At 53.7% G+C, this 23,978-nt stretch overlaps 1 protein-coding gene across 1 annotated transcript; it reads right to left on the bottom strand.

Moving 5' to 3' along the window:
- Positions 1 to 2,815: 2,815 nt before the first annotated feature.
- Positions 2,816 to 23,618, bottom strand: LOC145340228 (mammalian ependymin-related protein 1-like; the record flags this gene model as incomplete). The annotated part of the gene is made up of 6 exons (XM_080184658.1): positions 23,525 to 23,618; positions 19,657 to 19,765; positions 10,543 to 10,577; positions 8,800 to 8,937; positions 4,538 to 4,718; positions 2,816 to 2,903 (listed from the first exon to the last, which is right to left on the bottom strand). Coding segments are annotated over exons 2-6 (518 nt in total), but the record flags the coding sequence as incomplete, so codon positions are not given.
- Between the last annotated feature and the right edge of the window lie 360 nt (positions 23,619 to 23,978).

Raw genomic sequence — 23,978 nt, 5'->3', positions numbered from 1 at the left:
CTCGGTTGGAGAGTCTAGAACCAGGGGGCACAACTTCAAGAGAAAGGGGGAGGACAATTAGGCCCGAGATATGGGAGAAATTTCTTTGCCCAGAGGAGGGTGAACGGCTGGAATTCTCTGGAGGAACACCAGGTTCGAGTCCAACCGGTTTATTCGATAGTAAACCCACAAGCTTTCGTAAACGGTGTTCCACAGAACCTTCCACACTCCTGACGAAGGGACACCGTTTACGAAAGTTTGTGGATTTACTATCAAATAGACCGGTTGGACTCGAACCTGTGTGTGGGGAGGGGAGGAGAAAAAAGCGGGGAGGGGAGAGGAGGGGGAGACAGGAGTGGCCAACTAACTTTTTCTTTCTACCTCTAGCTCCAGTGAGTGCCCGGGTGAAGGGGCATGGGGTCACACACAACAACAAGTGGGGGAAGGAGGACGGGGGGGGGTGGGGGAAGGAGGACGGGGGGGGGTGGGGGAAGGAGGACGGGGGGGGTGGGGGAAGGAGGACGGGGGGGGGTGGGGGAAGGAGGACGGGGGGGGTGGGGGAAGGAGGACGGGGGGGGGTGGGGAAGGAGGACGGGGGGGGTGGGGGAAGGAGGACGGGGGGGGTGGGGGAAGGAGGACGGGGGGGGTGGGGGAAGGAGGACGGGGGGGGTGGGGGAAGGAGGACGGGGGGGGGTGGGGGAAGGAGGACGGGGGGGTGGGGGAAGGAGGACGGGGGGGGTGGGGGAAGGAGGACGGGGGGGTGGGGGAAGGAGGACGGGGGGGGTGGGGGAAGGAGGACGGGGGGGTGGGGGAAGGAGGACGGGGGGGGTGGGGGAAGGAGGACGGGGGGGGTGGGGGAAGGAGGACGGGGGGGGTGGGGGAAGGAGGACGGGGGGGGTGGGGGAAGGAGGACGGGGGGGGTGGGGGAAGGAGGACGGGGGGGGTGGGGGGAAGGAGGACGGGGGGGTGGGGGAAGGAGGACGGGGGGGGTGGGGGAAGGAGGACGGGGGGGGTGGGGGAAGGAGGACGGGGGGGGTGGGGGAAGGAGGACGGGGGGGGTGGGGGAAGGAGGACGGGGGGGGTGGGGGAAGGAGGACGGGGGGGGTGGGGGAAGGAGGACGGGGGGGGTGGGGGAAGGAGGACGGGGGGGGTGGGGGAAGGAGGACGGGGGGGGTGGGGGAAGGAGGACGGGGGGGTGGGGGAAGGAGGACGGGGGGGGTGGGGGAAGGAGGACGGGGGGGGTGGGGGAAGGAGGACGGGGGGGGTGGGGGAAGGAGGACGGGGGGGGTGGGGGAAGGAGGACGGGGGGGGTGGGGGAAGGAGGACGGGGGGGTGGGGGAAGGAGGACGGGGGGGGGTGGGGGAAAGGAGGACGGGGGGGGTGGGGGAAGGAGGACGGGGGGGGTGGGGGAAGGAGGACGGGGGGGGTGGGGGAAGGAGGACGGGGGGGGTGGGGGAAGGAGGACGGGGGGGTGGGGGAAGGAGGACGGGGGGGGTGGGGGAAGGAGGACGGGGGGGGTGGGGGAAGGAGGACGGGGGGGTGGGGGAAGGAGGACGGGGGGGGTGGGGGAAGGAGGACGGGGGGGGTGGGGGAAGGAGGACGGGGGGGTGGGGGAAGGAGGACGGGGGGGGGTGGGGGAAGGAGGACGGGGGGGTGGGGGAAGGAGGACGGGGGGGTGGGGGAAGGAGGACGGGGGGGGTGGGGAAGGAGGACGGGGGGGGTGGGGGGAAGGAGGACGGGGGGGGTGGGGGAAGGAGGACGGGGGGGGTGGGGGAAGGAGGACGGGGGGGTGGGGGGAAGGAGGACGGGGGTGGGGAAGGAGGACGGGGGGGTGGGGAAGGAGGACGGGGGGGTGGGGGAAGGAGGACGGGGGGGTGGGGGAAGGAGGACGGGGGGGTGGGGAAGGAGGACGGGGGGGGTGGGGGAAGGAGGACGGGGGGGGGGGGGGAAGGAGGACGGGGGGGGGTGGGGGAAGGAGGACGGGGGGTGGGTGGGAAGGAGGACGGGGGGGGTGGGGGAAGGAGGACGGGGGGGGTGGGGGAAGGAGGACGGGGGGGGTGGGGGAAGGAGGACGGGGGGGGGTGGGGGAAGGAGGACGGGGGGGTGGGGGAAGGAGGACGGGGGGGGTGGGGGAAGGAGGACGGGGGGGGTGGGGGAAGGAGGACGGGGGGGTGGGGGAAGGAGGACGGGGGGGGTGGGGAAGGAGGACGGGGGGGGTGGGGGAAGGAGGACGGGGGGGTGGGGAGGAAGGAGGACGGGGGGGGGTGGGGGAAGGAGGACGGGGGGGGGGGGTGGGGGAAGGAGGACGGGGGGGGTGGGGGAAGGAGGACGGGGGGGGTGGGGGAAGGAGGACGGGGGGGTGGGGAAGGAGGACGGGGGGGGAGGTGGGGAAGGAGGACGGGGGGGTTGGGGGAAGGAGGAGGGGGGGGTTGGGGGAAGGAGGACGGGGGGGGTGGGGGAAGGAGGACGGGGGGGTGGGGAAGGAGGACGGGGGGGTTGGGAAGGAGGACGGGGGGTGGGGGAAGGAGGACGGGGGGGGTGGGGAAGGGAGGACGGGGGGGGTGGGGAAGGAGGACGGGGGGGTGGGGGAAGGAGGACGGGGGGGGGTGGGGGAAGGAGGACGGGGGGTGGGGGAAGGAGGACGGGGGGGGTGGGGGAAGGAGGACGGGGGGGGTGGGGGAAGGAGGACGGGGGGGGTGGGGGAAGGAGGACGGGGGGTGGGGGAAGGAGGACGGGGGGGTGGGGGAAGGAGGACGGGGGTGGTGCAGTCACGGACACAGGCTTAATAAAGACTCAGCAAAAAAAAAGGGCGGGTAAAGAGAACGGAAGGACTCACGTCTCGATGCTCCAGCCAGCCATCTTGTTGTAAGCCATTATCGACAGGGGGAAGCACCTGTGTGCTGTGAACGACAGCGAGTTGACACCTGAGCAACAAAGCAAGGCGGGAGAGAGAGAGAGAGAGATATACAGGTCAACATGACAGGCCCAGCTCTGCAACCAGTTTCATCTCAGTCCAGCCGGGTCCTCGCACGCGGGCGAGCAACACAGGCCCCAAGTAGGCCCCAGGTTAACACTCCGAGGGAGTGCCGAATCCCACCTTGGGCGGAATTTGAATTCGATTAATAAAAATCCGGAATTGTGAAACATGTCAAATGGCGACCGCGGTGGGGAGAGACCCATTTGCTTCACGCGTGCCCTAACGTTGGAGAAAAGTCTGCGGCCCTCATCGGGTCCGGCCTACATTAGGCCCACACCTCAGTATGGTTGACTCTTCAATGCTCCTTGGAGATGGATCCCCCACCCAATGCGCCACTGAGCTGTAACAAAACACTAAAGTCTAAAAAGGAATGAATCCTGATGGACACTGGCATTGACAGTAAGGCGTCTGACAACACCAGGTTTAAGTCCAACCGATTTATTTGATAGTAAAGCCGCAAGCTTTCGGGTTAGCCCCTTCGTCAGGGGAAATGGAGAGTTCTGGCCTCAGACAGAGCATATAACAGCACAGACAGTTTACGGATTACTGATTAGAATGCGAATCTTTACAACTAACCTGCTGTTCAAGTCTTAAACTTAACTCGCATTAAAGTCTTAACTCGCATTCTAAGAGGTGAGTTACTCTCCGCAGGATTCCCAGTGGACAGGCTTTGGGGGGGGGAGTCAGGAGGTGAGTTACTCTCCGCAGGATTCCCAGTGGACAGGCTTTGGGGGGGAGTCAGGAGGTGAGTTACTCTCCGCAGGATTCCCAGTGGACAGGCTTTGGGGGGGGGGGAGTCAGGAGGTGAGTTACTCTCCGCAGGATTCCCAGTGGACAGGCTTTGGGGGGGGGAGTCAGGAGGTGAGTTACTCTCCGCAGGATTCCCAGTGGACAGGCTTTGGGGGGGGGGGGAGTCAGGAGGTGAGTTACTCTCCACAGGATTCCCAGTGGACAGGCTTTGGGGGGGGAGTCAGGAGGTGAGTTACTCTCCGCAGGATTCCCAGTGGACAGGCTTTGGGGGGGGGAGTCAGGAGGTGAGTTACTCTCCGCAGGATTCCCAGTGGACAGGCTTTGGGGGGGGGGGAGTCAGGAGGTGAGTTACTCTCCGCAGGATTCCCAGCCTCTGACCTGCTCTGGGAGCCACAGTGTTTATCTGGCTGGGTCCCAGTTCAGTTTCTGGTCAACGGTAACCCCCAGGATGTCGATAGTGGGGAGGGGATTCAGCGATGGTAATCCCATTGAATGCCAAGGCGGGGAGATGATTAGATCCCTTCTCGCCAAGGCTCCTTCCACAGCACCTTCCAAACCCACCACCTGGAAGGACAAGGGAAGGTCAGGTTGGGTGGGGGGGGGGGGGGGGGGGTGGCGGGGTGGATGCAGGAGCAGACACATGGGGGAACACCAGCACTGTCAAGCTCCCCCCTCCAAGCCACTCGCCCATCCCAACTTGGAAATATAATCGGCTGTTCTTTAACTGGGGTCAGCTGGGTGGGACAGCAGAGGGGGCGAACCTTTCTCCCAATCTGAGGGGGAGCGAGGGGGAAAGGTTTGGCATCAAGAGGGTTCCACCCCCACACTTACCGGTGTCAGATTTCAGAATCCAGATATTAGTCAGGAGTCCGTCAACTGGAGAGGCTGAACTGCCAAGGTATGTCTGGCTGATGAAGGTGGCATTCTTGGGAACTGCAATTGGCTGGAAGGGAAAGCGTAGAGGGTACTTCACGCAGGTCTTGTTCTTCGGATAGAACTGGTACGCAATTTTCTGAAAACAACAGGTAAACAGAGAGCGGTTAAAGGGGAGAGCCTCCCACCACTTGCTGCATCTGTGCAGATCAGAACCAACCCCAAACAATCAGTCTGCCTCATTCAGGAGAGCCACTACGGTGCAGAAGAAACCATTCAGCCCATGGAGAATACACTGACTCTGACTGAGAATCTTACCCAGGCCCCATCTCTGTAACCCCCACACATGGCCAATCCACCTAACCTGCACAACTTTGGACACTAAGGGGACAATTTAGCATGGCCAATCCATCTAACCTGGATATCTTTGGACACTAAGGGGCAATTTAGCATGGCCAATCCACCTAACCTACACATCTTTGGACACTAAGGGGCAATTTAGCATGGCCAATCCACCAAACCTGCACATCTTTGGACACTAAGGGGCAATTTAGCATGGACAATCCACCTAACCTACACATCTTTGGACACTAAGGGGCAATTTAGCATGGCCAATCCACCTAACCTACACATCTTTGAGGACACTAAGGGGCAATTTAGCATGGCCAATCCACCTAACCTACACATCTTTGGACACTAAGGGGCAATTTAGCATGGCCAATCCACCTAACCTACACATCTTTGGACACTAAGGGGCAATTTAGCATGGCCAATCCACCTAACCTACACATCTTTGGACACTAAGGGACAATTTAGCATGGACAATCCACCTAACCTACACATCTTTGGACACTAAGGGGCAATTTAGCATGGCCAATCCACCTAACCTACACATCTTTGGACACTAAGGGGCAATTTAGCATGGCCAATCCACCAAACCTGCACATCTTTGGACACTAAGGGACAATTTAGCATGGACAATCCACCTAACCTACACATCTTTGGACACTAAGGGGCAATTTAGCATGGCCAATCCACCATCTGCACATCTTTAGATGCTAAGGGACAATTTAGCATGGCCAATCCACCTAACCTGCACACCTTTGGACTGTGGGAGGAAACCGGAGCACCCGGAGGAAACCCACGCAGACACGGGGAGAATGTGCAGACTCCACACAGACAGTGACCCAAGGGACAGACAATGGACAGAGTGGATAGCCAGAAGCAGCACCCTACCCACCCACCCACCCCCAAGGGTGAAAGAGTCAATGGTTATGGGGCATAGGTTTAAGGTGCTGTTGGGGGAGGTAGTGCAAACAAGCACAAATAGTGACTTTTAAGGGGCGTCTGGATAAATCATGAATAGGATGGGAATAGATGGAGATGGTCCCCGGAAGAGTAGGGGGTTTTTACTTCAGTCGGGCAGCATGGTCAGTGCAGGCATGGAGGGGCCGAACGGCCTGTTCCTTTGTTCTTGCCGGAATTGAACCCAGGACACTGGCGCTGTGAGGCAACACTGTACTGCTCTGGAGTTAGACAGAGAGAGACAGAGCAGAAACAGGTCCTTCGGCCCATCATGTCTATGGCTACCATCAACTGCCAATCTACACTAATAGAATGCAAGAGCAGGGATGGACTTCTGAGGCTGTATCAGGCTCTGGTCAGACCCCCATTTGGAGTATCGGGAGCAGTTTTGGGGCCCCGTATCTAAGGAAGGGTGTGCTGGAGAGGGTCCAGAGGAGGTTCACAAGAATGATCCCTGGAATGAAGAGCTTGTCGTATGAGGAACTGGGTTGAGGACTCTGGGTCTGTACTCGTTGGAGTTTAGAAAGACGGGGGGGGGGGTGGGGAGGGAATCTTATTTGAAATTTACAGATACTGCGAGGGCCTGGATAGAGTGGACGTGGAGAGGATGTTTCATTGGAGAAGCTGAGTTACAGAGGGAGAGATTGAATAGGTTAGACTTTATTCCCTGAAGTGTAGAAGAATGAGGGGGAGAGTTGATAGAGGTGTATAAGATGAGATTGGTATAGATAGAGTGAATGCAAGCAGGCTTTTTCCAATCAGGCTAGGGGAGGAAAAAAAAAACCAGAGGGCATGGGTTGAGGGGAAAAGTTTAAAGGGAATATTAGAGGGGGGGGGCTTCTTCACGCAGAGAGTGGTGGGAGTGTGCAATGAGCCGCCGGATAAACGCGGGGTCACTTTTAACATTTAAGAAAAGCTTGGACGGGTTGATGGATGGAGGGGAGGGGTGTGGAGGGATATGGTTCAAGTGCAGGGTCAGTGGGACTAGGCAAAAAAATGGGTCAGCACAGACAAGAAGGGCCAAAAGGCCTGTTTCTGAGCTGTAATTTTCTACGGTTCTAGGGTAAGGAAAAACTAGAACCAGGGAGGCACAACCTCAGGCTAAAGGGACGATCCTTTAAAACAGAAAAGAGGAGGAATTTCTTCAGCCAGAGATTGGGGAATCTGTGGAACTCTTTGCCACAGGAGGTGTTTGAAACAGAGACAGGTAGGTTGTCGATTAATAGGGGGATCAGGGGAAAAGGCAGGAGAATGGGGGATGAGAAGAATCTCAGACTCCGTGGGCTGAGCACTCTAATTCTGCTCCTTCGCCTTATCCCATCCAGCGGCACTCGACGCAAAGGCCGTTTAAACGCTTGCCCAGACGCTGCTCGTGCAGATCCCAGGCGAGCTGCCAGTGACGGTCTCGGCACTCCAACTCTCAGGTTACTGCGGGATCCCCGACGCGTCCCAGTTACCACCGAGCGGCCGAGTACAAAAAAGCACTTTCTCTCCGTCAGCAACCCGCTTCCGATCGGTGGAATTACAGCACCTCCGAGTGGCACCACCCCGTCTAAACCCGTCGGCTGTTCGCTCAGGGGACTCTGAGCAGCACGAGTCGCCTAGCCAATCGCGGCATTCCATCCCGAGATTCCTAACCCAAATCGCAGCATTGGCAAGTAAAACTCGCAGGCGCAAAACAAAACGCCAGGTTTTAAAATTATAACGTGAGGATCTCCGGTTGACATCTCAGACTTTAGAAAGAGCAGCTGATGTGGGGATTTGGAGAGTTGTAATGGAATCAGAGTTATACCTGTCCCTGGGAGTGTTTGATGGGGGGACAGTGTAGAGGGAGCTTTACTCTGTATCTAACCCCGTGCTGTACCTGTCCTGGGAGTGTTTGATGGGGGGACAGTGTAGAGGGAGCTTTACTCTGTATCTAACCCCGTGCTGTACCTGTCCCTGGGAGTGTTTGATGGGGGGGACAGTGTAGAGGGAGCTTTACTCTGTATCTAACCCTGTGCTGTACCTGTCCTGGGAGTGTTTGATGGGGGGACAGTGTAGAGGGAGCTTTACTCTGTATCTAACCCCGTGCTGTACCTGTCCTGGGAGTGTTTGATGGGGGGACAGTATAGAGGGAGCTTTACTCTGTATCTAACCCCGTGCTGTACCTGTCCTGGGAGTGTTTGATGGGGGGGACAGTGTAGAGGGAGCTTTACTCTGTATCTAACCCCGTGCTGTACCTGTCCTGGGAGTGTTTGATGGGGGGATAGTGTAGAGGGAGCTTTACTCTGTATCTAACCCCGTGCTGTCCCTGTCCTGGGAGTGTTTGATGGGGGGACAGTGTAGAGGGAGCTTTACTCTGTATCTAACCCCGTGCTGTACCTGTCCTGGGAGTGTTTGATGGGGGGACAATGTAGAGGGAGCTTTACTCTGTATCTAACCCCGTGCTGTACCTGTCCTGGGAGTGTTTGATGGGGGACAGTGTAGAGGGAGCTTTACTCTGTATCTAACCCCGTGCTGTACCTGTCCTGGGAGTGTTTGATGGGGGGATAGTGTAGAGGGAGCTTTACTCTGTATCTAACCCCGTGCTGTCCCTGTCCTGGGAGTGTTTGATGGGGGGATAGTGTAGAGGGAGCTTTACTCTGTATCTAACCCCGTGCTGTACCTGTCCTGGGAGTGTTTGATGGGGGACAGTGTAGAGGGAGCTTTACTCTGTATCTAACCCCGTGCTGTACCTGTCCTGGGAGTGTTTGATGGGGGACAGTGTAGAGGGAGCTTTACTCTGTATCTAACCCCATGCTGTACCTGTCCTGGGAGTGTTTGATGGGGGGACAGTGTAGAGGGAGCTTTTAGAATGGTTTCCTTGTGTCCTGTGAGTTTCCGAAACGGGCTAGGATCAGAGAAAGGACTCGGGAAACACCCAGGACACTCACCTGCTTGAATAGTAAGTAGTCGACCACTTGGTCCCCTGGGACACCTTGAGTTATTTTCACTCGCATAGCATAAATCCTCTTCTGAATTGCATCGTAAGAAAATGTCACATAGTTATCAATGAATTTGCCTATCCAAATCTGCAAAACAAGATTGGTGCCAGACAGACAGACAGGGCGATTAGATTTTTCCACTCGTGGTATTGTGGGGGGGCACACACACAGTCCCCCTGCACCCCCCTCCAACTCCACCACAGTCCCCCCCCAACTCCACCACAGTCCCCCTGTCCCCCCCCACACCACAGTCCCCCTGTCCCCCCCCCACACCACAGTCCCCCTGTCCCCCCCCCCACACCACAGTCCCCCTGTCCCCCCCCCCACACCACAGTCCCCCTGTCCCCCCCACACCACAGTCCCCCTGTCCCCCCCCCCCACACCACAGTCCCCCTGTCCCCCCCCCCACAGTCCCCCTGTCCCCCCCCCCCACACCACAGTCCCCCTGTCCCCCCCCCCACACCACAGTCCCCCTGTCCCCCCCCCCACACCACAGTCCCCCTGTCCCCCCCCCCACACCACAGTCCCCCTGTCCCCCCCCCCCACAGTCCCCCTGTCCCCCCCCACACCACAGTCCCCCTGTCCCCCCCCCCACACCACAGTCCCCCGTTCCCCCCCAACACCACAGTCCCCCTGTCCCCCCGCCACACCAGTCCCCGTCCCCCCCCGCCACACCACAGTCCCCCTGACCCCCCCCCCCACCTCTCCACACCACAATCCCCCTGTCCCCCCCCCACACCACAGTCCCCCGTTCCCCCCCAACACCACAGTCCCCCTGTCCCCCCGCCACACCAGTCCCCGTCCCCCCCCGCCACACCACAGTCCCCCTGACCCCCCCCTCCACCTCTCCACACCACAATCCCCCTGCCCCACCCCTCCACACCAGTCCCCGTCCCCCCCCGCCACACCACAGTCCCCCTGACCCCTGCCCCCACCCACACTAGCAATTAATTGCCACCTCTGAGATAGGCAGGCGCGAGACTCAAGGGCCAATTCGGGCTGGGCTGGAAATGCTGGGCCTTGCCCAGCGATGGCTACACATTCCACAGAGATGAAGTCAGCACTTGAGCCTTGGCACCAAGGCACAGCCGACTGCCACACAGAAACCTTATACACAGACAGAAAAGCCCATCGAGTCTGTACCTACTCTCCGAAAGCATCTTATCCAGCACCGAGCATCCCTCCCACCCTATCCCCGTAACCCCACACATCTAGCATGGCCAATCCATCTAATCTACACATCTCTGGACACTAAGGGGCAATTTAGCATGGCCAATCCACCTAACCTGCACATCTTTGGACACTAAGGGACAATTTAGCATGGCTAATCCCCCTAACCTGCACATCTTTGGGCCACTAAGGGGCAATTTTGCACGGCCAATCCACCCTAACCCTCATGTCTTTCAGACTGGGGGAGGGAACCGGAGCATCCGGAGGAAACCCACACAGACGCGGGTTAGGAGGGCGGGGTGGGGGGAGGTGGTGAAGGTGCGGACTCCACATGGGGCAGTGACCCGAGGCCGGGGATCCAACCTGGGTTCCCTGGCGCTGTGGGGCAGCAGTGCTGACCTACCGTGCCCACCCTTATTCCGTGCGTAGGCACGTGGCTGAAGGTTCGACAGTGCCCCCCCACCACCCCCCCCCCCCCCCCCCAACCCCCCACTCACCAGAATCCACAACGTTCATACTCACTTCATAGATCTGGCCCTCAAAGAGCTTCGGGGAAGCTGGAAGATAGAAAGGAAAGCAGTATTCATAAGAACATAAGAAATAGGAGCAGGAGTAGGCCATCCAGCCCTTCGAGCCTGCCCCGCCATTCAATATGATCATGGCTGATCTGTCGTGGCTCAGTTCCACATTCCCGCCCTCTCCCCATAACCCTTAATCCCCTCTCTTATCAAAAACCCATCAACCCGCGTCTTAAAAATATTTAGCGAGGCAGCCTCCACCACTTCAACGGGCAGAGAATTCCAGAGATTCACCACCCTTTGAGTGAAGAAGTTCCTCCTCAACTCCGTTCTAAACCGCTCCCCCTTTATCTTGAGGCTGTGCCCTCTAGTCCTACTGTCCTTTCTGAGCGGGAAGAGCCTCTCCACCTCTATCCTATCCATCCCATTCATCATCTTATACATCTCAATGAGATCTCCCCTCATTCTTCTAAACTCTAACGAGTACAAGCCTAGTTTATTCAGCCTCTCCTCATAGCTCAACCCCCTCAACTCTGGCATCAGCCTAGTCCTGTTAGCTGCACTGTGGACCTACTGGGGAAATCATCGGACACGTTTGCAACGTTTAACATCTATCACGAGCAAGGCACTGGAGTCAATAACCAAAGAGGAAATAGCTAATCATTTAGGAAAGCTGCTCATTTAAACGAATGAAGAACAACACAGCCTGGGAAACAGGCCCTTCGGCCCAACGAGCCCGCGCCGCCATTTTAACATTACCAGTCCCCCCTCCACCCATGACCCTTATCTATGTTTATGGCCATCCACATTGAGGGAAGACTAATTTGTGGACAATTTGTTACACCAATCAGCCTAAGAGCACATCTTTGGGGTGTGGGAGGAAACCGGAGCACACCCACGCAGACACGGGGAGAATGCGCAAACTCCCGCAGACACTGGCCCCCAAATCCATGTGTCTGCACAGCAAACAGTGATAGTCACTGAGCTGTCGTGTTGCCCAGCAGATGGTCCAGTTTAAGTGCACACTCATGACGTGAAGCACTCGGCTGCTCTCGAAACATCCAAGGGCAGCCCTCGTACGACCCATCGCGTGTCTGCCCCTTGTTGGGCAACAAGGCAGACCAAAACACCACTGCCACCAATGAACGGTAAATCAATGTTTGACAAATTTGCTCAAATTCTTTGAGGATGTAAATTCTTCGAGAGGGTAGATAAAGGGGAACCTGTTGATGTAACGTATTTGGATTTCCGAAAGACATTTGACAAGGTGCCACGTAAGAGGCTGGTACATAAAGTGAAAGCCAATGGATTTGGAGGGAGTGTCTTAGCATGGATTGAAAACTGGATGTCACATAGGATACAGAGTCAGAATAAATGGGTCCTTTTAATAGAAACATAGAAAAACTACAGCACAAACAGGCCCTTCGGCCTACAAGTTGCGCCGATCATATCCCAACCTACTAGGCTAACCTATAACCCTCAATCCTATTAAGTCCCATGTACTCATCCAGAAGTCTCTTGAAAGATCCTATCGAATTTGCCTCCACCTCCACTCACCCACCACCCTCTGAATGAAAAACTTACCCCGACATCTCCTCTGTACCCACTCCCCAGCACCTTAAACCTGTGTCCTCTCGTAGCGACCATTCCAGCCCTGAGGAAAAGCCTCTGAGAATCTGCCCGATCTATACCTCTCAACATTTTATACACTTCTATCAGGTCATCTTTCATCCTTCGTCTCTCCAAGGAGAAAAGACTGAGCTCCCTCACCCTATCCTCATTAGGCATGCCTCCAGAGTGGGAAGATGTAACTCGTGGGGTACCGAGGAGATCTTGCTCTGTAATTATTCACTATTTACATTAATGACCAGAATGCAAGGATCCCAAATTTGCTGATGATACAAAGGTAGGTGGAAGGGCGTGTTGTGATGAGGATATTGTGATTCTGCAAAGAGATAATAGATCGATTGGGTGACTGGGCAAACACCTGGCAAATGGAGTTTAATATGAGGAAGTGTGAGGTTGTGCACTTTGGTAGGGGGAATCAGAAGGCAGATTATTATCTAAATGGAGAGAGACTGTGGGGGAGTGAAGTACAGAGGGATCTGGGTGTTCTAGTGCAGGAATCACAAAAACAAACAGGCAGATCCAACAAGTAGTTAAGAAGGCAAATAGAATTTTGGCCCTTATTGCAGAGGGTTTAAAAACAGGGAGGTTTTGCTGCAATTGTGCAGGTTGTTAGTGAGGCTTCACCTGGTTACTGCGTACAGTTTTGATACCTTTGGACACAGTAACATTGGAGGCAGTCCAAAGGAGAGTCACCAAGCTAATTCCTGGGATGAGAGGGTTGTCCCATCAAGAAAGAATAAATCGTCTGGGTCTTCATTCCTTGGAGTTTAGAAGAGTGAGGGGGTGACCTGATTCAATCATACAAGACCCTGAGAGGGCTTGATAGGGTAGACTGTGAGATGGTTTCACCAGTGGGAGAGTCTTGAACAAGCAGAGATAGCTACAAGGTAAAAGGTTGGCATTTAAATCTCGAGGTGGGTAGAAATTTCTTCTTGCAGAGGTCTGATTAGATTTATTATTGTCACATGTATTGGGATACAGTGAAAAGTATTGTTTCTTGCACGCTATACAGACAAAGCATACCGTTCATAGAGAAGGAAAGGAGAGGGTGCAGAATGTAGTGTTACAGTCACAGCTAGGGTGTAGAGAAAGATCAGCTTAATATTTGATTTATGTGTATTGGGATGGTGAAAAATATTGTTTCTTGTGCACTATACAAAGCATACCATTCATAGACTGCACGGGGAGAAGGAAAGGAGAGGGTGCAGAATGTAGTGTTACAGTCACAGCTAGAGTGTAGAGAAAGATCAACTTAATATTTGATTTATTATTGTCACATGTATTGGGATACAGTGAAAAGTATTGTTTCTTGCACGCTATACAGACAAAGCATGCTGTTCATAGAGAAGGAAAGGAGAAGGTGCAGAATGTAGTGTTACAGTCACAGCTAGGGTGTAGAGAAAGATCAACTTAATGCGAGATAGGCCCATTCAAAAGTCTGACAGCAGCAGGGAAGAAGCTGTTCTTGAGTCGGTCGGTACGTGACCTCAGACTTTTGTATCTTTTTCCCGACGGAAGAAGGTGGAAGAGAGAATGTCCGGGGTGTGTGGCGGGGGGGGTCCTTGATTATGCCGGCTGCTTTTCCCCGAGGCAGCGGGAAGTGTAGATGGAGTCAATGGACGGGAGGCTGGTTTGTGTGATGGGACTGGGCTACATTCACCACCCTTTGTAGTTCCTTGCAGTCTTGGGCAGAGCAGGAGCCCAGACCAAGCTGTGATACAACCAGAAAGGATGCTTTCTATGGGGCATCTGTAAAAAGTGATGATTGTCTGGAATTCCGGGCCAAAGGATGGCAGAGGCTGGATCATTAGAAGTATTTAAGTGGAGGTGGATAAATATTTGTTACATCGAGAAAAGTTTAAAGGGAATATTAGATCAGCCATAATCGTACTGAATGGTGGGATAGGCTGGAGGGGCTGAATGGCCTGCTCCTGCTTCTGTTTCTTGCGACGCTTAGCCAAAGCAAGTCGGCGGCAATGGAATAAATCGAAAGTTAAGGGTTTGAGTAAACTTCTGAGCCTCTGAGGATGGGGTCGAGGTGTGAACTTTGCAAGTACATTTGACAAGGCAAAATCACAAAGCGAAAAATCATTGAACAGCAACTTCTGTGGTTAGTTCAGCTGCGGGAAGATTGCGGGGGGGGGCGCGGCGGGAGTGGAGAACGGTATACAAAATAAATCCCAGCACAGGAACAGGCCCTTCGGTCCTCCAAGCCTACACCGAACATGCTGCCTGACTGAACTTAAACCACCTCCCCAACTTCCCAAAACCCTTCCAGAAAACCAGGAAAAAGTAGTACATCGGGAGAACTTTCAAGCGACGCAAGTTGGCTGTTTTTTTTTCCTTCCGAGATCTCGGCCCGCAGCAGGGAAAAGCGGCAGGAGCTCCCAGCCCCGCCTGAAAGACGAGTGGCTCCGCTCCGCGCCAGAGGCAGTCTCCGCCCCCGAAAAGGCAAATGCCCTGTGTGGTAACAATTACTGGATTTCGCCTATCGTTTATAGGACAGGCTAATCAAGCTACTCACATGGGGGGGGGGGGGGGGGGTATTTTAAACTTGTCACTCAAAAGGGTGACGAACTGATTTCAGAAAGTTTGGCGAGCATGGACCTTAATTTGAGGAAAGAGAAATGAAAAAGTGGTAACTTGCTGAGCAAAAAAAAAGACATTGGAATAATAAATAAAGTATTGGAATAATATAAAGTTTATTAGTCACAAGTAAAGCTTACATTAACACTGCAATGAAGTTACTGTGAAAATCCCCTAGTCACCACACTCTGGTGCCTGTTTGGGTCAATGCACCTAACCAGCTAGTCTCCCTGACGCTAAGGGGCAATTTATCAAGGCCAATCCACCTAACCTGCACATCTTTGGACACTAAGGGACAATTTAGTATGGCCAATCCACCTAACCCGTATATCTTTGGACACTAAGGGGCAATTTAGCATGGCCAATCCACCTAACCTGCACATCTTTGGACACTAAGGGACAATTTAGCATGGACAATCCACCTAACCTGCATATCTTTGGACACTAAGGGACAATTTAGCATGGACAATCCACCTAACCTACACATCTTTGGACACAGTAAGAAGTCTCACAACACCAGGTTAAACTCCTACAGGTTTATTTGGCAGCAAAAACCACTAGCTTTCGAAGCGCTGCCCCTTCGTCAGATGAATGGGAGTTCTGATCACAAACAGAGTATATAAAGAGACAAACTCAATTTACAAAATAATGGTTGGAATGCGAGTCTTTACAGGTAATCAAGTCTTAAAGGTGCAGACAACGCGAGTGGAGAGAGGGTTAAGCACAGGTTAAAGAGAGATTGTCTCCAGACAGGACAGTTGGTGAGATTTTACAAACCCAGGCAAGTCGTGGGGGTTACAGATAGTGTGACATGAACCCAGGAAACCATGAGCCCAAACCCTGTTTGTGAACAGAACTCCCACTCACCTGACGAAGGGGCAGCGCTCTGAAAGCTGGTGGCTTTTTGCTACCAAATAAACCTGTTGGGACTTTAACCTGGTGTTGCGAGACTTCTTACTGTGTTTACCCCAGTCCAACGCCGGCATCTCCACATCTTTGGATGCTCGGGGGGCAATTTAGCATGGCCAATCCACCTAACCCACACACCTTTGGAGTCTGGGAGAACTTAAGAACTAGGAGCAGGAGTGGGCCATCTGGCCCCCTTGAGCCTGTTCCGCCATTCAGTAAGATCATGGCTGATCTTTTTGTGGACTCAGCTCCACTTACCCACCTGCTCACCACAACCCTTGATTCCTTCACTGTTCAAAAATTTATCCTTGCCTTAAAAACATTCAATGCGGAAGTCTCAACTGGGCAGGGAATTTCACAGTTTCACAACCCTTTGTGTGAAGAAGTTCCTCTTTAACTCAGTCCTAAATCTGCTTCCCCTTATTCTGAGGCCATGCCCCCTAGTTCTAGTTTCACCCACCTGTGGAGACAACTTCCCTGCTTCGATCTTATCACGCAGACAGTGACCCAAGCCGGGAATCGAACCCGGGTCCCTGGCGCTGTGAAGCAGCAGTGCTAACCCACTGTGCCACGCCCTCAATTCACAAATTGTTTCTCTCCAATGCTCGTTGGTGGATTGGCTCCAAAGAGCGGAAGGGACTTAGCAGGCCACATTCGGCCCCACATTGGACAAGGTCATTACAGGTCGTTTTCTGGGGACAATTAGTTTGGAGGTTAGGCAAGTGGGTAAAGTTAGGGATGTCACTCAGTTAATGGTAGGGCGTTGGGGAGAGTTACAGAACAAAGAGATCTAGGGGGTACAGGTTCATAGCTCCTTGAAAGGGAGTCACAGGTGGTGAAGAAGGCATTCGGCATGCTTGGTTTCATCGGTCAGAACATTGAATACAGGAGTTGGGACGTCTTGTTGAAGTTGTACAAGACATTGATAAGGCCACACTTGGAATACTGTGTTCAGTTCTGGTCACCCTATTATAGAAAGGATATTATTAAACTACAAAGAGTGCAGAAAAGATTTACTAGGATGCTACTGGGACTTGATGGTTTGAGTTATAAGGAGAGGCTGGATAGACTGGGACTTTTTTCTCTGGAGTGTAGAGGGGTGATCTTAGAGGTCTATAAAATAATGAGGGGCACAGATCAGCTCGATAGTCAATATCTTTTCCCAAAGGTAGGGGAGTCTAAAACTAGAGGGCACAGGTTTAAGGTGAGAGGGGAGAGATACAGAAGTGTCCAGAGAGGCAATGTTTTCACACAGAGGGTGGTGAATATCTGGAACGAGCTGCCAGAGGTAGTCGTAGAGGCTGGTACAATTTTGTCTTTTAAAAAAACCGTTTACGTGGGTATAGAGGGATATGGGCCAGTGGAACTAGCGGGCAATTAGAGACTAAATAGACTGGGTCTGTATTTGTTGGAGTTTAGAAGGATGGTGGGGGGAATCTTATAGAGACGTATAAGATAACGAAGGGGATGGATAGGGTAGAGGTAGAGAGATTCTTCCCGCTTAGAAAGGACAGCAGGACTTGAGGGCACAGCCTCAAGATGAGGTGGGGGGGGGGGGGTCAGTTTAGATCGGAGTTGAGGAGGAACTTCTTCATGCAAAGGGTGGTGAATCTCTGGAATTCTCTGCCCGTTGAAGTGGTGGAGGCTACGTCGCTGAATATATTGAAGTCACGGGTAGATAGGTTTCTGATAGACAGGGGAATTAAGGGTTATGGGGAGAAAGTGGGAAAGTGGAACTGATCCACTTCAGATCAGCCATGATCTTATTGAATGGTGGGGCAGGCTCGAGGGGCTAGATGGCCTACTCCTGCTCCTATTTCTTATGTTCAATTGGAACTAGCTTAGGGGATTTAGAAAAAGGGCGGCATGGACAAGTTGGGACAAAGGGCCTGTTTCCATGCTGTAAACCTCTACGAGCGGGTCAGTCAAGCGTGTTCCCAGGCCATTTTCCTATGGGGTGTTGCTCTGTTTGGTGAACATTTGTTTTGTTCGAAACCACCACAAGATAATGTCAAGGACGTTTTCACGTCACTCCGGGCATTGGTGCCTAACTGCAAGGTGCGGTTGAGAGCAGGAGTTTCAAGTTTTCCCTCTGGGATGTGGCATTTCACACCAGCCACACTCCAAGCATCAAGGCAGCTAGGAAGTACGTGGTGTGTAGCCCCTGAGGAAGGAGTGGTGTTGTTGGAGATAGTTAATGATGAAGGTTTTCCGTACAGATTGGAGGGACACTTTTTGTGTTTTAGAACTTTCATGGGATGTGGCCAGCGTTTATTGCCCAAAACTTAGTTGCCCTTCAGGGAGGCAGTTAAGAGTCAATGGCTGTGTGTGGGGCTCTGGACTCACATGTAGGCCAGACTGAGTAAGGATGGCAGATTTCCTTCCCCAAAAGCAGCAATGAACCAGATTTTTTTTTCTTACAATTTTTAATTCTGGTTTTTTTTTATTGATTTCACAATTTCACAGAATCATAGAATCCCTACAGTGCAGGAGGCCATTCAGCCCATCGAATCTACACCCACCACAATCCCACTTAGTCCCCTAGCCCCGTAACTCCACACATTTACCCTAGCTAGTCCCCCTGACACTGAGGGACAATTTAGCCATGGCCAATCCCCCTAACCTGCACATCTTTGGATACTAAGGGACAATTTAGCATGGCCAATCCACCCTAACCTGCACATCTTTGGACACTAAGGGGCAATTTAGCATAGCCAATCCACCTAACCTACACATCTTTGGATACTAAGGGACAATTTAGCATGGCCAATCCACCTAACCTACACATCTTTGGATACTAAGGGGCAATTTAGCATGGCCAATCCACCTAACCTACACATCTTTGGACACTAAGGGGCAATTTAGCATGGCCAATCCCCCTAACCTGCACATCTTTGGATACTAAGGGGCAATTTAGCATGGCCAATCCCCCTAACCTGCACATCTTTGGATACTAAGGGACAATTTAGCATGGCCAATCCACCTAACCTGCACATCTTTGGATACTAAGGGACAATTTAGCATGGCCAATCCACCTAACCTACACATCTTTGGACCGTGGGAAGAAACCAGAACACCCAGAGGAAACCCACGCAGACATGGGGAGGATTTGCAAACTCCGCACAGACAGTGACCCAAGCTGGGATTTGAACCCGGATCCCTGGGGCAGCAGTGCTAACCACCATGCCGCCCCCAATTTCACCATCTGCCGTGGTGGGATTTGACCCTGGATTCCCAGAGCATCTGTCTGGGTCTCTGGATTACTAGTCCAGTGACAATGCCACGACGCCACGACCTCCCCAATCTCTCTTCGGGTGGAGACATCTGGAATGAGGGCCCAAACAGGTGGTCCTTGTGAGAAGGTCCCACTCAAAGGGCACCTTTCTATCCCAGTTATCGTAGAATCCCTACAGTGCAGGAGGAGGCCATTCGGCCCATCAAGTCTGCACCGAAAACGATCCCATCCAGGCCCTATCCCTGTAACTCCATGTATTTACTCTAGCTAGTCACCTCGACAATTGCCCCTCGACAAGGGTCAATTTAGCCATGGTCAATCCACCTAACCCGCACATCTTTGGACACTAAGGGACAATTTAGCATGGCCAATCCACCTAACCTGCACATCTTTGGACACTAAGGGACAATTTAGCATGGTCAATCCACCTAACCTGCACATCTTTGGACACTAAGAGACAATTTAGCCATGGTCAATCCACCTAACCTGCACATCTTTGGACACTCAGGGGCAATTTAGCACGGCCAATCCACCTAACCTGCACATCTTTGGACTGAGAGAGGAAATGGGAGCACCCGGAGGAAACCCACGCAGACATGGGGAGAATGTGCAGCCTCTGTACAAGCGGTCATACAAGCCAGGAATTGAACCTGGGTCCCTGGCACTCTCAGGCAGCAGCGCGAACCGCAGTGCCACTGGGTCGTGGGCTAAGTTATCTCTCCTTGGTACCCGATGCAGAGGGGGCTTACGGCTACTTACTGCAAGGTTGAGGCTTGTCCTCTGCTCCCACCAGGAAAAACACGGATAAGATGGACAACGCGGTCAACAGCTTCATGGTGGCGCGTCTTGGGTGTCGGAGATTCAAATCCTGCGGTCAAACAAATGAACACAAAATTAAGGGCTCCTTTCATTTCCAGTGAGGGTGATTGGTCCACCTCCAGTTGAATGCCTGGTTCCATGCCGCCCCTTGGCTCACAGGCCCAGTCAGTGCAAAACCAAACGCCAGATTTTGACCTGGCGCCAAACTGGTTGGCCTTTCGGAACCTTGGGTACAACCCCCTTGGGGCGGCACTGCTACCTCACAGGGCCAGGGACCCAGCTCGGATCACTGTCTGTGTGGAGTTTGCACGTTCTCCTCGTGCCCGCGTGGGTTTCCTCCGGTTTAAAAGGAGCAGGAGTGGGCCATCCGGCCCCTCGAGCCTGCTCCGCCATTCAATAAGATCATGGCTGATCTTTTCGTGGACTCAGCTCCACTTACCCGCCCTGAATTCCTTTACCGTTCAAAAATCTATCTGTCCTTGCCATAAAAACATTCAACGAGGGAGCCTCAGCTGGACAGAGAATTACACAGATTCACAACCCTTTGTGTGAAGAAGTTCCTCCTCAACTCAGTCCTAAATCTGCTTCCCCTTATTTTGAGGCCATTCCCCCTAGTTCTAGTTTCACCCACCAGTGGAAACAACTTCCCTGTTTCTATCTTATCCATTCCCTTCGTCATCTTATATGTTTCTATAAGATCTCCCCCCTCATTCTTCTGAATTCCAATGAGTATAGCCCCCAGTCTCTCCTCATAAGCCAACCCTCTCAACTCCAAAATCAACCTAGTGAATTTCCTCTGCACCCCCCTCCAGTGCAGGGTTGGGGAGCCAGGACCTGACACCGTGCCGGGGGCGGGGGGGGGCTAGGACCCCACACCGCGGGAGACCAAAAGTCCTCCCACAGTCTGAAAGACGTGCTGGTTAGGTAGGGCGCATTGGGCCATGCTAAACTCTCCCTCAGTGTTACCAGAACAGGAGTGTGGGCGACCGGGGGGGGGGGAATCTCACACAGTAACTTCATTGCGGTGTTAACGCAAGCCTACTCGTGACAGTAATAAATAAACACAGCCTCAAGATAAGGGGGGGGGGGTGCAGTTTAGATCGGAGTTGAGGAGGAACTTCTTCACTCAAAAGGGTGGTGAACCTCTGGAATTCTCTGCCCTTTGAAGTGGTGGAGGCTACCTCGCTGAATATATTTAAGTCACGGGTGGATAGGTTTTTGATAGACAGGGGAATTAAGGGGAGAAAGCGGGAAAGTGGAACTGATCCACTTCAGATCAGCCATGATCTTATTGAATGGTGGGGCAGGCTCGAGGGGCTAGATGGCCGACTCCCGCTCCTATTTCTTATGTTAAACTCTCAAAAAGAAAATGGTCACTGGTTCTTATGTGACCGGGTGTCAGATTGCTGTTAACGACATTCCTACGGGACACCGGGGGACGGGTTGACTTTATTCATTGCATGTCAGAAAAAGCGTGACTACGATGGCCTTCAGAGACAGGGCAATAGGGGTGGGGCGGGAGGGTGGGGTTCACAAGGAAGCACCCTCAAAAGGTGGCAAAATTACTCATGCAAATCACAGGCCAAACTTTCCCTGCCTTTGCAGCCGTTTGGTTGAGAAGGTTACCACTGAAGCTTGCCACTCAAGTGGATAGAGCCGTGAAGAAGGCTTACAGTGTGTCAGCGTTTATTAACAGGGGGTTTGAGTTTAAGTAGGGTTACGCTGCAACTATACCAGACCTTGATGAGACCGCACATGGAATATTGTGCGCGGTTCTGGTCCCCTCACTATAAGAGGGATGTGGAAGCATTGGAGAGAGCGCAGAGGAGATTTACCAGGATGCTGCCTGGTTTGGAGGGTAGGTCTTACGAGGAAAGGTTGAGGGAGCTGGGGCTTTTCTCTTTAGAGCGGAGGAGGATGAGAGGCGACTTAATAGAGGTTTATAAGATGATGAGGGGGATAGATAGAGTGGACGTTCAGAGACTATTTCCTCGGGTGGATGTAGCTGTTACTAGGGGGCATAACTATAAGGTGGGAGATATAGGAGGGATGTCCGAGGTAGGTTCTTTACTCAGAGAGTGGTTGGGGTGTGGAATGGACTGCCTGCTGTGATAGTGGAGTCGGACACTTTAGGAACTCTCAAGCGGTTATTGGATAGGCACACGGAGCACACCAGAATGATAGGGTGTGGGATAGCTTGATCTTGGGTTCAGACGTAGCTCGGCACAACATCGAGGGCTGAAGGGCCTGTACTGGGCTACGTTCCAAGAGTGGGAGGGAAGGGACCAAGAAGTCCAAATGGTTGGACCCTAATGGCAGGTGGGGGGGAAAAGAGTGCTGAGTGGGGGGGGGGAGGTGGGGTGAAGAGTGCCAAGCTGTGGGATTGGGGAGGGGGGATTGGGCAGTGGGGTGGGGGTGTGGGGGTGGGGAAGAGTGCTGAGCTGGAGGTTGGGGTTTGTGGGGGGGTTGGTAAAACAGCGCCAAGGCGATGGAGGTGGCCACGGAGAGACCCCCAGGTGTTGGGTCAGTCAGTGGGACCCCAGCCCAGCTATTGGTGGGACCCCAGCCCAGACAGGGGGAGAAAAAATAACCCCAGTTTGGACCAATTTCCTTTTTCCCCCACTTTACTGATGACCCATCGCGAATATACAAGACCAGCGCTCTTATTTCCCCTGGGTTTACCTTCTGGGGGAAGGAGGAGCAGAGAGGACAGACAACTAAAATTCAACAGTGTCACAGGTAAGGCATACATTAACGCCTCGATGAAGTTACTGTGAAAAATCCCTCTTCTGCACCCTCTCCTTTCCCCTATGTACTCTATGAACAGCATGCTTTGTCTGTATAGCATGCAAGAGACAATACTTTTCACTGTTATTTATTAACCCTACAGTGCAGAAAGAGGCCCTTCGGCCCATCGAGTCTGCACCGAACACAATCCCACCCAGGCTCTACCCCCCCATATTAAACCCACTAATCCCTCTAACCTCCGCATCCCTGGACACTAAGGGGCAATTTCTTAGCACGGCCAATCAAACCTAACCCGCACATCTTTGGACGGTGGGAGGGAACCGGAGCACCCGGAGGAAACCCACGTGGACACAGAGCGAGGACGTGCCCATGGCGAGCGACGCAAGCCAGGGATCGAACCCGGGTCACTGATGCTGTGAGGCACTGTGCCGTTCCTCACCCCCACCCTTCAAAGCCCGCCGGAGAGAGTGGAGCTTGTTTGGTTGGGGGAATGTGTGCGAGAGGGATTGGGTGTGGTCGAGGGTTGTAGATAATCTACGATCAAAACCGCAGAGTTTCATAACAAGTGGCGAGGTGGGGGAAGCTTGCATTTCAGCAACACAGATCAAAATCAGTGCATCTTTCATGACTACCACCTTGGCTTCCTGTTGGGAGATTTGGAAGGTGGGGGGGGGTTGGGGGAGCTGAGCTCAGAGACCCAGGGACTTTAAATCCCTCACCCACCCCAAAACCACTCGAGTAACAATAGTGATCGAAAGTAGTCATGCGCACGCACACGCACACACACACACACACAGACACAGACACAGACACAGACACAGACACAGACACAGACACAGACACACAATAAAGGAACTTCACCTTGTCAAACCCCAACGCAGAAACAAGAGGTTTTGCTAAGTTAACGGCAAGGTTATCTGTCAAGTACATCCAGAGGGGGGGGGGATGCAGGGACAGGCTTGTAAGCGTTTCCCCCCAACCCCCCCCCCCACTTTTAAATAACATGCCACAATTGTGGCAGTGGGAGAAGGAAGAACCCACTGAAGGCGTACGCACTTACCCGTGTTGAGAACAATTCTGGTGCTGCTGTACCCCACCGATGGGTCAAGTTCAACAGGCTTTGTACCTTATATCCTTCCTGGTCACGGGATAGGTGTCAGCTGACGAGGACGATTATGCAACAGGGAGACAAAAGGGATTGTTTACAATCCAACTTCCCACTCAACAGCCTCCGCAGTCCAGCCGAACAGAGTCTCCAAACGCTCACTTATCTCTCTCCACCTCTGGCCGAGGGACCCCACCTCCCGTGGTCGGTCTCGCCACCGCTCCTACCCCACCCCTTCCACGCTGGGAATCTCGCCACCCCTATCCCACCCCTTCCACACTGGGAATCTCGCCACCCCTTCCACACTGGGAATCTCAACACCCTTACAACCCCAACCCCCCCCCCCCCCCCCGCACCCTTTTGACTCTAAATACATTCCCTAAGATTGCCCACCCCACCCCCCCAACTG

Source organism: Carcharhinus amblyrhynchos, unplaced genomic scaffold (assembly GCF_965287045.1).
Source record: "Carcharhinus amblyrhynchos unplaced genomic scaffold, sCarAmb.v2.hapA scaffold_856, whole genome shotgun sequence".
Classification (NCBI taxonomy): Eukaryota; Metazoa; Chordata; class Chondrichthyes; order Carcharhiniformes; family Carcharhinidae; genus Carcharhinus; species Carcharhinus amblyrhynchos.
This window is presented reverse-complemented; position numbering and strand designations above follow the sequence as displayed.